Source organism: Marmota flaviventris, chromosome 15, assembly GCF_047511675.1.
Source record: "Marmota flaviventris isolate mMarFla1 chromosome 15, mMarFla1.hap1, whole genome shotgun sequence".
Lineage (NCBI taxonomy): Eukaryota > Metazoa > Chordata > Mammalia > Rodentia > Sciuridae > Marmota > Marmota flaviventris.
The window spans coordinates 48,301,961-48,315,741 of NC_092512.1; the positions used below are offsets into that span (position 1 = coordinate 48,301,961).

A 13,781-nucleotide genomic window follows, 5' to 3' on the forward strand; every position below is an offset into this window, starting at 1 on the left:
AAGGCCTTTTACTTTTCCTGTTAAAATGTGAAAGGGATTACTAGGTAAACATCCTTTTTGCTTTTGTTTGGTGCTAGGGATTGAACCTAGGAACTTGTGTGTGCTAAGTGGGTACTATACCCCTAAACTACATACACTCCCAGCCTGTGAAAACATCTTGAGTTAAGAAAAAATTTCAGTATGAAGAAATAGGCAGTTAGAAAGTTCTTCTAGTACTTGTCTCTTAGGAGGTTGTTTTGGTTATTATTTCATTTTTTTGTTTGTTTTCTTTTTACTCTTGGGACCAAATTATAGTATAAATTTGTTGTAAAGAATATTTAAATGTATAGCTAGAATATAGCTGGGAAATATTATTACTAAAAAGAATACATTGTTAGGAAAAATATATACAGTCAGCTCTACTATAACAAATTTTTATGTTTCTAAGAAACAAAATGTCTTGGATAATGCATTATAGGTTTTTGTCTTCGTTCTTTTTATTTTTTTGAGACCAGGTCTCACTGTGATGCCTACGCTGGCCTTAAAATTGAGTTCCTCCTGCCTCAGCCTCCTACGTATGTGGAATTACAGGAGTATACCAGTGTGCTTGCCTTAAATAATGCACTGTAGAAATAGTAGTTTAAGTGGGACAAAAAGATTAGCAGAGAATTTCAGATTCACAGTGGACTTTTTAAAAAAGTCACTGGGGGGCTGGGGTTGTGGCTCAGCAGCAGAGCGCTCGTCTCGCACACGCGAGACCCTGGGTTCCATCCTCAGCACCACATAAAAAATAAATGAGTGAAATAAAGGTATTGTGCCTAACTACAACTAAAAAATAAATATTAAAAAAAAAAGTCACAGGTATGGGAATTGGGAGTGTGGCTTAACGATAAACACATACCTAGCACAAGTAAGACCCCAGATTTTTCCCCAGCACCATAAAAACAAAATCCAAACAAACCAATTACACTGGTGAAACCTATTATTGCTCAGTACCTTCAGCTTTTGATTTTGAAATGGTTTTTACTAGAAATCACTGGTAGGACTGCTAGGGTCAAAAAGCTAAGTAACAATGATGGATTTTCTTCTGTGCATGATAATTTGGTCTAAATTCTCAAGAGCAACTATATTATTACTAGAAGTGGTCCACATATGCTAATTCTCTGATGATTTAATAGTATTGTGTTCAGTTTGTCTATGTTAATCTCACTGTTGAAGAATAAGATCGTTATTTTAAGACTTATATTTAGTATAGGAATAGATTATTATTATTTTTGACTTATATTTAGTATAGGAATAGATTATTGAGAAAATGCATTTTAAAAATATTTGGTCTACTTTAATCCTTTTTTTTTTTTTTTTTTTTGACTTGTGGTTTTAACAGGCCTTGGGCTACTTTCATAGGGCAGAACAAGGTAACATTTTTTAATTTCACATTTTACTATAATTAAAATTGTGTGAATGCTAAATATGTAATAGGGATTTTTTTAAAGAGAGATAAGTTATTCATTCTGTTATACTATTTTTTTGCACAAAACATAAAACAAATTTTAAAGTTTTTTGTTTGTTTGTTTGTTTTTGGTACAATGGATTGAACCCAGAGGCATTTAACCACTGAGCCCCCTCCCCAGCCCTTTTATTTTTTATTTTGAGATGGTCTCACTAAGTTGCAGAGGCTGGCCTTGAACCTGGAATCCTTTTGCCTCAGCCCCTCAAGTCACTGAGATTACAGGCATGCGACGTTGCATCCAGCCCTTTTTGCTTTTTTACTTCAAGACATCATCTTGCTAAATTGCTGAGGTTGGCCTATAATTTGTGATACTCCTGTCTCAGTCTCCTGAATTTCTGGTATTACAGGTGTGCACTATAATGCCTGGCTAAATTTTTGAAGTCTTTAGTTAATGAAGCTCACCTGAAAAAGAAAATGTCACTACTGGGAGGGAAAAGGAAAGCACTATTTGTGGCTTCAGAACACTAGCTGCTTGCTACCTTCCAAACCACAGTGGTTTCTGACGTTGCTTCCTGGCCTCAAAGAATTCCAGAGGAAGTTTTGAAACAAGCTGTTCTGTTTTCAAGAGCCAGCTGACTTTGGGGTTGTCTTTTGGGTCCAGATGGGGAATAGTTTATGGACGATGTCTCAACTGAATAGCTTCTGTTTCTATAAGCTACTGCTGGGTATTATGCTGAGCCTTTTTATTTATTTTTGTATTTCTGTGTCTACTGTATTTTTGTAAGCATTTTGCAAAGTGATGTTGTTTGTGTGCAAGAAAAAAACTGTTGGGCAATTTCTGTTACAAGGATCTGATTTCATTTTGAAAGTCAGGTTTATCTTGAAATTTTTGTATTTTGGTTATGATTACTGGTTTGGGACATCTAATAAAAGATTTCTCAAACAAAAAGAGAAAAATACCACTACTGAATTTAGAGCTGTAATTCAGGAATGGTTCTTAATGTAATTCAGCCTTCCTTTTGAGAGGATGCCTAGATAGGTTAAGTATTTTATTTGATATTATACAGTTAAATTAGACACACTTAAATGGGAATTCTGGTTTTAAACCAGGCTGATTTTGTTGAGTTGCAGAATATTCTTTGTGAAAAAGTGTTTCTTGTTTTTTTTTATTTTGAAAAAAATCACTAGCCTTACTGCTTCAAGCCAGTCCTACAAATTTATCCTTTTTAATACGAACAACATGAAAGTAAGGGATGTAAGTTTAAGTTGACTATAAATACACTATAAAAAGCAATGTAAATATATTTCTATAAAATTTGATCAGAAGATTCAGAAAACAGTGTTTATTAAGTTTGAGATTCTACACATGTACTTGTTCAAATGTTTCATCATTATAGGTTTTTAAAAAACATTTTCTAAAAATTACATCTGAGGGGCTGGGGCATGTGGCTCAGTGGCAGAGTGATTGCCTAGCACGAGTGAGGCACTGGATTCAATCCTCAACACCACATAAAAAAAAAATAAAATAAAGGTATTATATCTATTTACAACTAAAAAAAAATATTTTAAAATTACATTTGAAAATGTTAATTATCTCTGATTCTTACTTTTTCTTTTGAAAATAATCAGGTCATCAATACAATTGTTTGTTTTTTTGATCTCAGTGTCTCACACATGCCAGGCAAGTGCTCTACTTCTGAGCCACAGCCCCAACCCCACAATTGTGAGTTTTTCAAAAGTATTTTAAGCAGTGTAATAAGTTTCTCAAATTTGGATTCCTGTACACTGATAATTCTTGTCTCTTTTTTTTCTTTAAATGTTCTCTTTTTAAAAATATATGTATTTTTAGTTGTTGATAGACCTTTATTTTATTAATTCATTTATATGGTGTGCTGAGAATTGAACCCAGTGCCTCACACATGCTAGGCAAGCACTCTACCACTGAGCCACAACCCCAGCCTAATTCTTCTTTTCTTCAAATTGAAAAAGTTATCACAAATTCCGTCAGCCAAGAATGCATTCCACTTTTTCTGTTAAAATCCTGTTCATCCTCCAAATCAGCTCAGGTATAATCTCTCAGATTAATTGCTTTTTTCCTTTGATTTTCTGTAGCACTTTGTTTTCGTGGTGCTAGGGATTGAACCCAGGGTCTTATGCATGTGAGGCAAGGACTCTACCAACTGAGCTATATCCTCAGCCCTTCTGTGTAGCACTTTGATCTTTATCTGGTAAAGCAGTTCTTCATTCTTACATAATGTGTTCATTTTTCACCTTTACATTGTAAATTCCAAAGGAAGAGAAACTTTCATTCTATTTCTATAGCTAAGTATAGCTGCCAATCAGAAAAGGCTGATCAAATTTACATATCATGATTTCATTCACTCATTACTAAATGTCCTAAATATGTTATTTTCCAGGCACTGTTCTAAGCACTTGAGAATATAGTAGGGAAAAGACATTTAAAAAGAAAATTGCTGTTCTTATTATATGTCAGAAGCTTCAGCTTCTCATCTGAAAATGGAGATACCTACTTTATAAAATTGTTGTGAAAATGATATGGTCTGCAGTGTAGTACCTAGCGCATAGCAGACATTCAGTAAATCCTGATTATTTTACAGATATTTGTTTGAGATAGGAACAAGAGAATACTAGTCTAATCACTTATTGACCATAAAATTTTTATTAATCGTACCAAAAAATTAAACATTTAAAATAAAAGCAAGACTATTTATCTTGACCTAAGTGTATTTTTTCTTCTTATGTACAGTGGATCCAAACTTCTACAGCAAAAACTTGCTTCTTTTAGGAAAGACATACTTGAAATTAAAGAACAAAAAGCTTGCTGCTTTCTGGTTAATGAAAGCCAAGGACTATCCAGCACACACAGAGGAAGATAAGCAGGTAAAATAGCTCTAATGTAGTAGTAGTAAGGTAGATATTTTCATTGAGGCATTGTTAAATAAGGGTGAATTAAGAACTTTAATTGTCTAAATGCAAACATTGTTGAAAACACAGTAGTATTCACTTCAAATGTGAATTTATTTACAGTATGTTCGTTTCTACATAGTAACTATTTAGGTACTATCACCAAATAAATGTTAGCGGTTGCTTCATGCAATAAAGAATTACTATCTTTGACATACAGATCAAATACATTTTTACTACATAAAAGTCTAGGAATATGTACTAATGTGAAAGAATTCTCTCAAGTCTTATCCAGTCATTCTTGTCAAGAAATTTTATTCTTAAAATCATCTATCCCAGTTTTTAGAAACTCTTAGAAACGAGTCTACTTCAATTTCACATTCTCTAAGCTGTAATGTTTGCTTATAATGTATTTTTCCATTCTAGGTACAAACAGAAGCTACTCAGTTGCTTACAGGTTTGTGAAAAGAAATGAGACCTTTCAGAGAAGAAAATACATGAAATACCCAATAAACATTGCCTTTTGTTTTATTTATAAAGATAATATGTTAATCATAACTGTTTTATGACTTTTCAGTTCTTCTAATGTCGTGACCATTTAACAGAATAAACTTACAAAATTCTAGGTTTCTTCACAAATAACTAGGTAAAAGTAGTAATTGCCATATTGTCCTAAGAGTGGTAGCAATAAATTTCCATGGCTCAGAGATTATTTTGTATCTTAGGACATCAATGTTGCAAAATGGTATAAGATTTCTAAATACTAGGATGAGAAGGTATCAAGAAAAGAGTTTTGTGAAAGAGGTAGCATATAGGGGAGTGGATTTTCAAGTTGGATTTGATTTTCAGAGTTGCGATCTTACAGAGAAGGTGCAGTAAAAGTCAAATGATTAGAATGTTTAGGGTTCTTGGTTTAAGATAGTTAAGTGGTGTATCTTGGAGCCAACCTGTGCAATAGCCATGTTCAGATTTTCTCAAATATCTTATACTTTAAAAATGCTTCCTAAAAATGTACTTTTCAAAACCAGTACCAAAGGCCATACATTGCATTTGATTTGCTGCTTAGTTGCTTTTATTCTAGACCATTTCCCCAGTCTTTTTCTTCTCACAACATTGACGTTTTAGAGAAGACAATGCAGTTCTTATCAATGTTGGCTCAAATAGATTGACCCCATTGACCTCACTTTGAAAACTACTGTTCATTCTTATCTCAGGGACTCCATTTAATAATATATATTTTTCAGTCATTACCTGATTTTTATATTCATCCTGATTTTTTTGTTTCATTTTCTTAGCTCTTTTCATTTGTTTTCCATATCCCTTATATTTTGATTTTATATATTCTTCTTCAGACACTTTATATTTTTCACTTCTGAGATGCTTTTGTATTTTTTTTCAGTTTTTCCCAGTTTTAATCCTCAGTCATTTCACATCTTCATGTTTGTCTAGTTCTGAGTTTTTAAATTTCTAATTCAGGTTTTTTTTTTCCCCATATTGGCAACTTAATTCATATTAACATATGGTGTTATAGAATTTTTTCTCCTTCCCATCTTCTTTTTTTCCAGAGCTGGGGTCTTCATACTTGCTAATTTTTTTTTTCAATTTTCTCAATGACTTTGGATGTATTTTTCTAGGAGCGTATTTGTTAACAGCGATACTAGGAATTTGGGGGGGGGGGGTTGGGATAGTACAAGAATAACTGGGTAGAGTGTAGCTAATGGTAGAGCATGTACTTATCATGAACAAGGCCCTGGGTCATTCCCTCCAGTGCATACACGCACATACACCTGCAATAAGTTGTTTTGTGAAATGGGTTATCTTTAACAAAGCCTTTTATGGATGGGAGCATATATATTCTGATACTTGATACAGCTTTCAAATAGATTTTTATTTTGAAAGAATTAATAGATTCATAATAGTACAAAGGAGTCCTATGTACTCTTCTTCCAGTGGTATAGTTAAGATCCACTATAGTTATAAATCTTAAATAACTCTACCACCAAACTAGGAAATTGACATTGGTACAATCCACAGACCTTATTCAGATTTTACTTGTCAAAGAAGTACTTGTATGTATAGTTTAAGAATGTCAAACAAATGGAATTACTGTATGGGACCTTTTGAGATTATCCTCTTCCACTCTTTGAGATCCATCCAAGTTCTATTTGTAGTTTCTTTTTGGTGTCGATGCATATTTTATTATATGGATGTACCAGTTCATTTAACGACTCATTGAAGGACACTTAGGCTTTTTCCAGTTTTTAAGTATTAAAAATATAGCTATGAACATTACATGTAAGTTTTTTATCAACATTAATTTTATCTCCAGAGTGTGGTTGCTAGGTCCTTTAAGGAGCTTTTAACTTCCTTTTCCACATTACTTGGGAATAGCTTCCTTCTCTAAGATGTGATGCCTTTCCATTTTTCTGATTCTGGGTACTTTCAAAGTCTTCCATTTGACTCCAGGATCCTGACTTGTTCTTGATGTTTTCTTATTCAGGGTGGGGTGAGACACACTATGTCTGGAGTCTGTTACATTCTCTTTCCTGTGCATTCTCCACTTGAATATTCTTTTATGCATTCCAGAGATGAATATGCTGGTTTAAGAAGCTTATTTCTCCACATACTTGTTTACAGAATTTATAACCTCTCCTGTGATAACCTCTCCTATGTTTTTTTTTCCCCCTTCCTTTTGAGGATATGAGAAGAAACTTGAATTTAGAAAAATGTGGCCATGATACTGTAAGAACCTGAGAGCTCTCACTTCTTGACCAAGAAATTTTCCCAACTGAATTTCTAATTATGGACTGGGGACTAGCTATGAATGTTCTAAAATGACTTCTCAGATTCACTGATGTCACCTATAAAGCAAACATCATTAAAACAAAAATACCAATCTCTTGTAGTTGTGAGAATTAAGATTATTTTATTATTACATTATTATTTTATTTTATTATTACATTATTATTTTTGTCAAAGATTTATAATGAGTATTAGTAAGTACTTTTAAAAAATACTGTTATCACCTGTATTTTCCTTGGTTGAGACTGGGGAGAGAAATTTTGGAATTCAGGACATGCCACTTTGAACTTAGAAGAGTTGGCCTCAAGCTTGGTGTTTTAAGTTCAACAGACGAAGGGGGATGTATTCTAGAACTTTTATTTTCACAATCTCATACTTTAATAAATTTGCTTTATTTCTGAATTATCTAGCAGATCATTTTAGATTCAGTCAACTGTAAAGCCGAATTCGGTCAGCATTATTTTATTCAGCATTAACGCAGGAACCACAACTGCAAAGCAGGGCCATGTTGGGTCTCATCTGAGATGGTATTTTAATAATCTGTGTAGAATACCTACAAAAACTTTCTAAGAACCATCATCTCTCCAAATGACAGCTCAGGGTCCTCAAAAGAGACATGTACTTTCAAGAGTTCCACATGCAGGGAAGCACATATGTAGAACTTCCTATTTCATATCTAGAGTTCTCTGAGTTATGGATGTAACTTAACAATTGAAGTAATTTTTAGTAGACTAAACTTACCTGGAAATATTGTTAACATCACCATCCTATCTAGTTTTCACGGTAAGAAGAATTAGGCAGATAATTTAAGTCAGTAGGGTAAAGGTTAATGTTAGAAGGAAGTACAGAAAAAGTAAACATTGATTGATAGCTTCTTTCTTGGAAGACAGTTAAAGACCTGATTGTTGGGATTGTGCTGGATCTGTGACCCACTTCTGGGTTCAGTTTATTAGTGGTGGAGGGAAATGCCACAAAAATGAAGTAACAATGTGAGATGGCCTCTGAACTCCCTCTTTCTCTCCCATTTCCTCATGAGTTGTGTTCAGGCACAGCGAGCCTTAAATACTTCTGGTTAAATTAATTTCTTTCTGGTTGGTCCAGCTCAGAACAGATGATAAGGGAGGAGAGAGGTAAGAGATATAGGCCACATTTTTTTTTTTCCCCCATGACTATCACCAAGTAGATAAGACAGCTTTGTTTGTAAATCTGGTATCTATAATTGCCTCTAAAGGTCCTGCTGAGGTCTCCAAACTAGTCTTCTCCAGTTAGCTGGTTTGATCTCTGTAGCCTTACCTGTTGTATAGTTAATTCTTACTCAGGGGAGCGGCTCCCTGAAACTAGTTGAATGCCACCTTCTTCAGTCAAATCTGCTAAATTATATTCTCAGATATCATTGCTGATTGGTAGTCAATAACTTCTTAGTTCATGGGGCAGTGCTACCATTGGTGTCGTTTTTTCTGGAATGATTTAATAAGTCCTTTTCAGGGACTGGTCACCCGTAGCTTGTCATACATTAAATTTTTTTAGTATTTGTTTTTTAGGTGTAGATGGGCTGCCTTTATTTTTTTGTGGTGCTGAGGATCGAACCCGGGTCCCGCCCATGCTAGGCGAGCACTCTATCACTGAGCCACAATCCCAGCCCCATTAAATTTTTTTTAAATAATTCTTTAGATTTGAAAAAAAACAGCATGTTTTTGGTTAGGATTTGGAAATGAGTCTTCAACTATGTGAGTCACTGCCTTTACTTCATCTTTACTGTGAATTCCTGAATAAAAAAAAAAAAAGCAGAATACAAGCTAATATGTAGAAAAACTAGTATATAGTAAATTCGAAGTTAGACTGTATACTAGTGTTTCCCATGTGCACTTATGGTGGAATATTTACAGGCAGCACATTCAAATAAGTCATTTCCCAATATTATAAAATAATCTGAGTTAATGAAATTTACGGTGCATACTGAAAGCATGATACAAATTGAAAATTTTTTGATTTTATTAGGAAGCCCAGTTTGCTAAAAGCAGTATTAACATTGGAATTTGTATTTTTGTAGTTAAGTAAATGTCCTCCTGAGTGAAAAGATTTTTACATGCTTATTGTAATTCAGATATAGAACTTTCATGAATTTGAGAGCAATGAAGATATTCAAACACTAATAAAAAATCATTATTCACCTATTTGAGTGTTCAAATGTTTATGTAACTTTTCAATGCATCCGGTTTTATTCAATGCCTCTGGTTTTACAAAACCAAAACTTTCAACACAAAAGTGCCAAAGTTCAAGTTACCTTTTTATATGTTCCTCAGTATCAAGCTGCATTAGTTTATTATTAAATTTGAACATCAAAGATTTATAAAACAGAAGTTACGTAAGTGGCTGATTCTTTTAATTTCACAAATACCTAGCATCTCAAAATAACATGTAAACAAATCTCTATGCTGCTCAATGAATTTTTTCCAATCTCTGTAACAAACTAAATGTTATTGGATCTAGTACGTGACTTCTATGTAAGTTATGGTTTCACTCAATATATTACTGATGTATGTAAGCAAAGAGTGGAAATTTTTTCAACTATTGTATTTATTTTAAAACAAAGTGACAAGTTCAAGCACCTGTCTTCAAAAAAGCCAGCAGCATTTTTTTATATACTCAAAGTAAGATTTGGCCTAAGCCCTTAATACCTTCCTGAACAGCCATGCAACTAAAACACCCTCAGGAGATGTTACATAAGGGAGAACATGGAGCAATTTGCACTTTTCCCCTGGATAATAGAAACAAGGTAAAGCAAATTCAGATCTTTGTGAATGAACAGCTGTCATGTTTAATACACTTGGGGCTCTATAGAACTAGAGCCACTATCATATATGCTTATATAGATAATATACTTCTTATATTTAATAAAGTCTCTTGCTTGCTTCAAAATTTAATGATGATCTTTTTCCTGGTCAGTCATTTCAAGGGAACAATAAATAAAGTAGAAAATGATGAACTTTTGCATATTTCTGTGGAAGAACGGAAAACATTTATACTTTTGAGGTTCAGAAAATTCACTGTACAGAATGAACAGCTTATATACACATCTGTGCAATTTTTCTTGGCTGGGGTATTTAAATGCAAGAGCTCCTCCAAGATAAGAAGCCACATTCATTCTTGTCCAAAGCCCTCTGTCTCTTCTATTGCAAAAAGAAGTTTTTCCTTTAGTTGTTCATAACTCTTATATGGTGGTAGATCCAAGCGATTAAAACTGAACAAAAACAAAAACAAAATCATATATTTTTAATAAAATAAACTGAAAATATTTCCAATACAGTAAAACACACTGAAAAGCTGAATGAACAGAAGTATGTTATGTATGTAAAATTTTGCCAAACGTATTCTAACGATTCACTACTAATATTAGTATATTAGCATATTCAGATATCTTAGGGGAATCCATTCAAATTTAAGACCTATATTTTTTTAAAAATTAATTTTTCACAGAGAGAAAAATAGGATTATGTTGACTATAGCAATGTAGATAAAGATTCTGTAATTAAAAAAAAAAATCATTAATCTTCTCTTTACTACTCCTATGTGTCATTAGTCCCCCTAAGTTCTCTTGTAATAGTCCATTTCTTTCACTCATTCATTCATTCTTTATTGAGAATCTTCATATGCTAGTGATATAGTGATGATAAAAAAAAAAGTCCTTTATGTTCTGTGGTGGAGATAGATAGTCAATGAACAAATACATAGTTTTCTCGAGTTTCACCAATGAGATTATAACCTTTTCTATAATGACACTTTCAGTTCTGCTCAGATTCAATTCCTTTCTGGGACAAAATGATGAAAAACAAAAATACTGAAAATGCTTAAAATAACAATGTACTGTTTCTGAAGGATAACATTTAATATTTTAGAACATGGCACTGACTAGCTATATTAGGATTTCAGTATCCAAAGTTTTGGTTCCCCCCCTATTAGTCAGAACCTTTCTGTAACTTCCCTTCCTCATGTGGAAATATTCCCCTCCCATGTAAGTTAGGAAAGCTGAAAAGAGCCTTTAAAAGGAAGCAACAGACTAAAATAGTGTGGTTCTCAGACCATATTATTCTCAGTATAAGCAGACCATATATTGCCCTCTCATTTAAATTATAAAAGTATCTGATAATGATTGAAGTCAGCAAGAAATATCATTTCAATAATCTTATAACCAAAGCAACCTGTTCCTTTCTAATTCTCTTCCATAATTTATATATACAGCCTTTGCCAAATTCTCTCATTTCTGTCACCTAAATCTCTCCTATCTTCTCCCTGTTTATCATTTCTATTGCCACTACATCCTTGTGTATATCTCTTACTTGAATCACTAGAGAATTTCCTGCCTTCTTATCTGACCCCCCCCCCCTTTTGTTAAGCTATTGTGAGTAAAGCTTTAGTGACGTTTTCAATTTTTTTTCCCTTTAAAAATTCTTCAGACACCTATTTTATTTCTTGGGCAAATAATTACAAATGGAATTACCATTTATAGGTATACACACATATATGTACATGTTTATAATGATATTTGCATGTTTAACTTATTTGAAGCATATCAGTTTACACTCCCACCTACAAAGAAGGAAAATTCACCAACAGAAAATGTTGCTAATCTTTTCATTGTTGTTTTAATTTGGTCGTGTTAATGCTATGCAGTGTTACATTATAATGTTAATCTGCATTTCCCTAATATCTACTGATGATATCCCTATTTTTTAATTTACTTCTCAACATTCTGTCTAGTCAGAAATACTATGCTAAACAGACAAACTAGTTTTTGGACTCTTTAAAAGCCTTTATTTCCTCAAATAGCTATGGGAACAGAGGGGGTAGAATGACAGAAAAAAGCCTACCCTGTTTTTAGTATAGCCTCCATCGACTTATTTAATGTTCTCTAAGTATAGCACATTCTTTTCTTTTTCTATTTCTATGCTGTAATAGTTTCCTGGTCTATAATATCCTTTTCAGCTTATGAAATTCTAATTCATCAAGAATCAGCCCAGACGTTACAACTTCGTCCAAGAAGTTTACCTAGAGCATCTTTCACCTATCCATGAGCTCTTTTTATTTCTATTTTAGTGTTTATTTTCAACTAACTGGTTTCTCTCCTTAGACTCTAAAATCTACAAGGGTAGCATCAGCTAGCTCTGTATCCCTAAAACACTGATCTGATATGCATATTGCAGATATTTAGTTTTAAGCTGAAGAACATTAAGAAAGCAGATAATCTGAAAAAATACTAAATAGTTTCCATTTTAAGATCTTAGCCATTATGTTTTGTGCTGTTTGATTATATTTAAGGTATGTATGGGGCACTGGGGATCAAACCCAGGACCTATCACTTGGCTGTATATTCCCACCCTTTTATTTTGGTGGCTTCAAACTTGATTCTCCTTACCTTTAGCCTCCCAAATTCCTGAGAATAGAAGCATAAGCCACTATGCCCAACTGTGATGTTTTACAGGACAGAGACTTAATAAAATCCATTCATCTTTTATTGAGTACTTATTATGTAAATATGAAAGTACTAAGTTCTAATTCTGTTTTTTTTTTTTTTTTTAGTGTGATGTGTATTATAAAAAAGAAATTGACCAATACATCTATTTCATCTGAAGGAACTGTATGCTAATTGGCTTACCAACTGTATATAGCTTTCAGAAAGCTTAAAGCTCCTACCTCTCAAAACAAACCACTGGAGATGACAACAGTAGGACCCTGTGTCCTCTCTTCATCTGAGAATCATTAAGACTAATTTCATCACAGATTAAATCACTGCTTACCACAGTCACTGATAAAAATCCAAGTCTCCTGGATCATATATTTCCCTCTTTTTTTTGGCACCAGGGATCAAATCCAGGATGCTTAACTACTAAGCCATATCACCAGCCTTTTTAATTTTGAGATAGGATCTCACTAAGTTGCTTAGGAGCAACTAAGTTGCTTAGGGCCTCCCTTAGTTGATGACGCTGGCTTTGAACTTGCGATCCTCCTGCCTCAGCCTCCCAAGTTGCTGGAATTACAGGCATGTGCCACCATGACCAGCATAGATGGTATATTTTCATCCAAATGCTCATCTCAATACTGATCTATTTCCCTTGGTTTGAATTAAACTCAACCTGTCTACCATTTCATATTTTTCATCTTATTGTTTTGAACTTCTATTTCATAGTCTCAATAGCTTCTTATCATAACTGAAATCCAGCTAAGTCTGAAACATGCCATTTCTTCTGTAGCCAATTAATAAAACTAGCCTGTTCTGAGGCACATAGTTGTATAGCCTATCTGCTGATTGCTTGGTTGTGCTCCTTCATTTACTGAAAGCTCTGGCACCTGGGGGCATAATCCTCTCATTTATATGGATACACGCAACAATATGGCCATCAAGTTCCTTGCTCTTTTAGCTTTTTGAGTTACTAACCCTAGGATCATAACTTGAACCTCACCACCACCAGTACATTTCTAATTAAAAAATCTTTTTCTCTGAAATAAGTTGGAAAGAAAAATAGTCAATGAAAATGCCAGCCTATTAACCCATTATTACTTCACCATCCTATCCCATCCTCAGCTCTTCTGTCCTCACTTTTTTCTTTATCTGCAGAATGTCATTATA

At 33.6% G+C, this 13,781-nt stretch overlaps 2 protein-coding genes across 8 annotated transcripts in view; one reads left to right on the forward strand and one right to left on the reverse strand.

Moving 5' to 3' along the window:
- Rmdn1 (regulator of microtubule dynamics 1) overlaps nt 1–4,912 on the forward strand; it is a 33,303-nt gene extending 28,391 nt beyond the window's left edge. For 2 of the 5 annotated variants that reach the window (XM_027952240.3, XM_071602258.1), the window contains exons 8-10: nt 1,364–1,394; nt 4,197–4,330; nt 4,781–4,912. In XM_027952240.3, coding sequence (XP_027808041.1) covers nt 1,364–1,394; nt 4,197–4,330; nt 4,781–4,819 — 204 coding nt within the window. In that variant the 3' untranslated portion in view covers nt 4,820–4,912. The other 3 variants (XM_027952250.2, XM_071602259.1, XM_027952257.3) reach the window with 3 other exon arrangements.
- A 4,218-nt stretch (nt 4,913–9,130) lies between these two features.
- The window catches only part of Wwp1 (WW domain containing E3 ubiquitin protein ligase 1), a 117,968-nt gene continuing 113,317 nt past the window's right edge, over nt 9,131–13,781 (reverse strand). For all 3 annotated transcript variants that reach the window (XM_071602257.1, XM_027947974.2, XM_027947970.3), the window contains one exon: nt 9,131–10,397. In XM_071602257.1, coding sequence (XP_071458358.1) covers nt 10,298–10,397 — 100 coding nt within the window. In that variant the 3' untranslated portion in view covers nt 9,131–10,297. The remainder of the gene's footprint in view (nt 10,398–13,781) is intronic.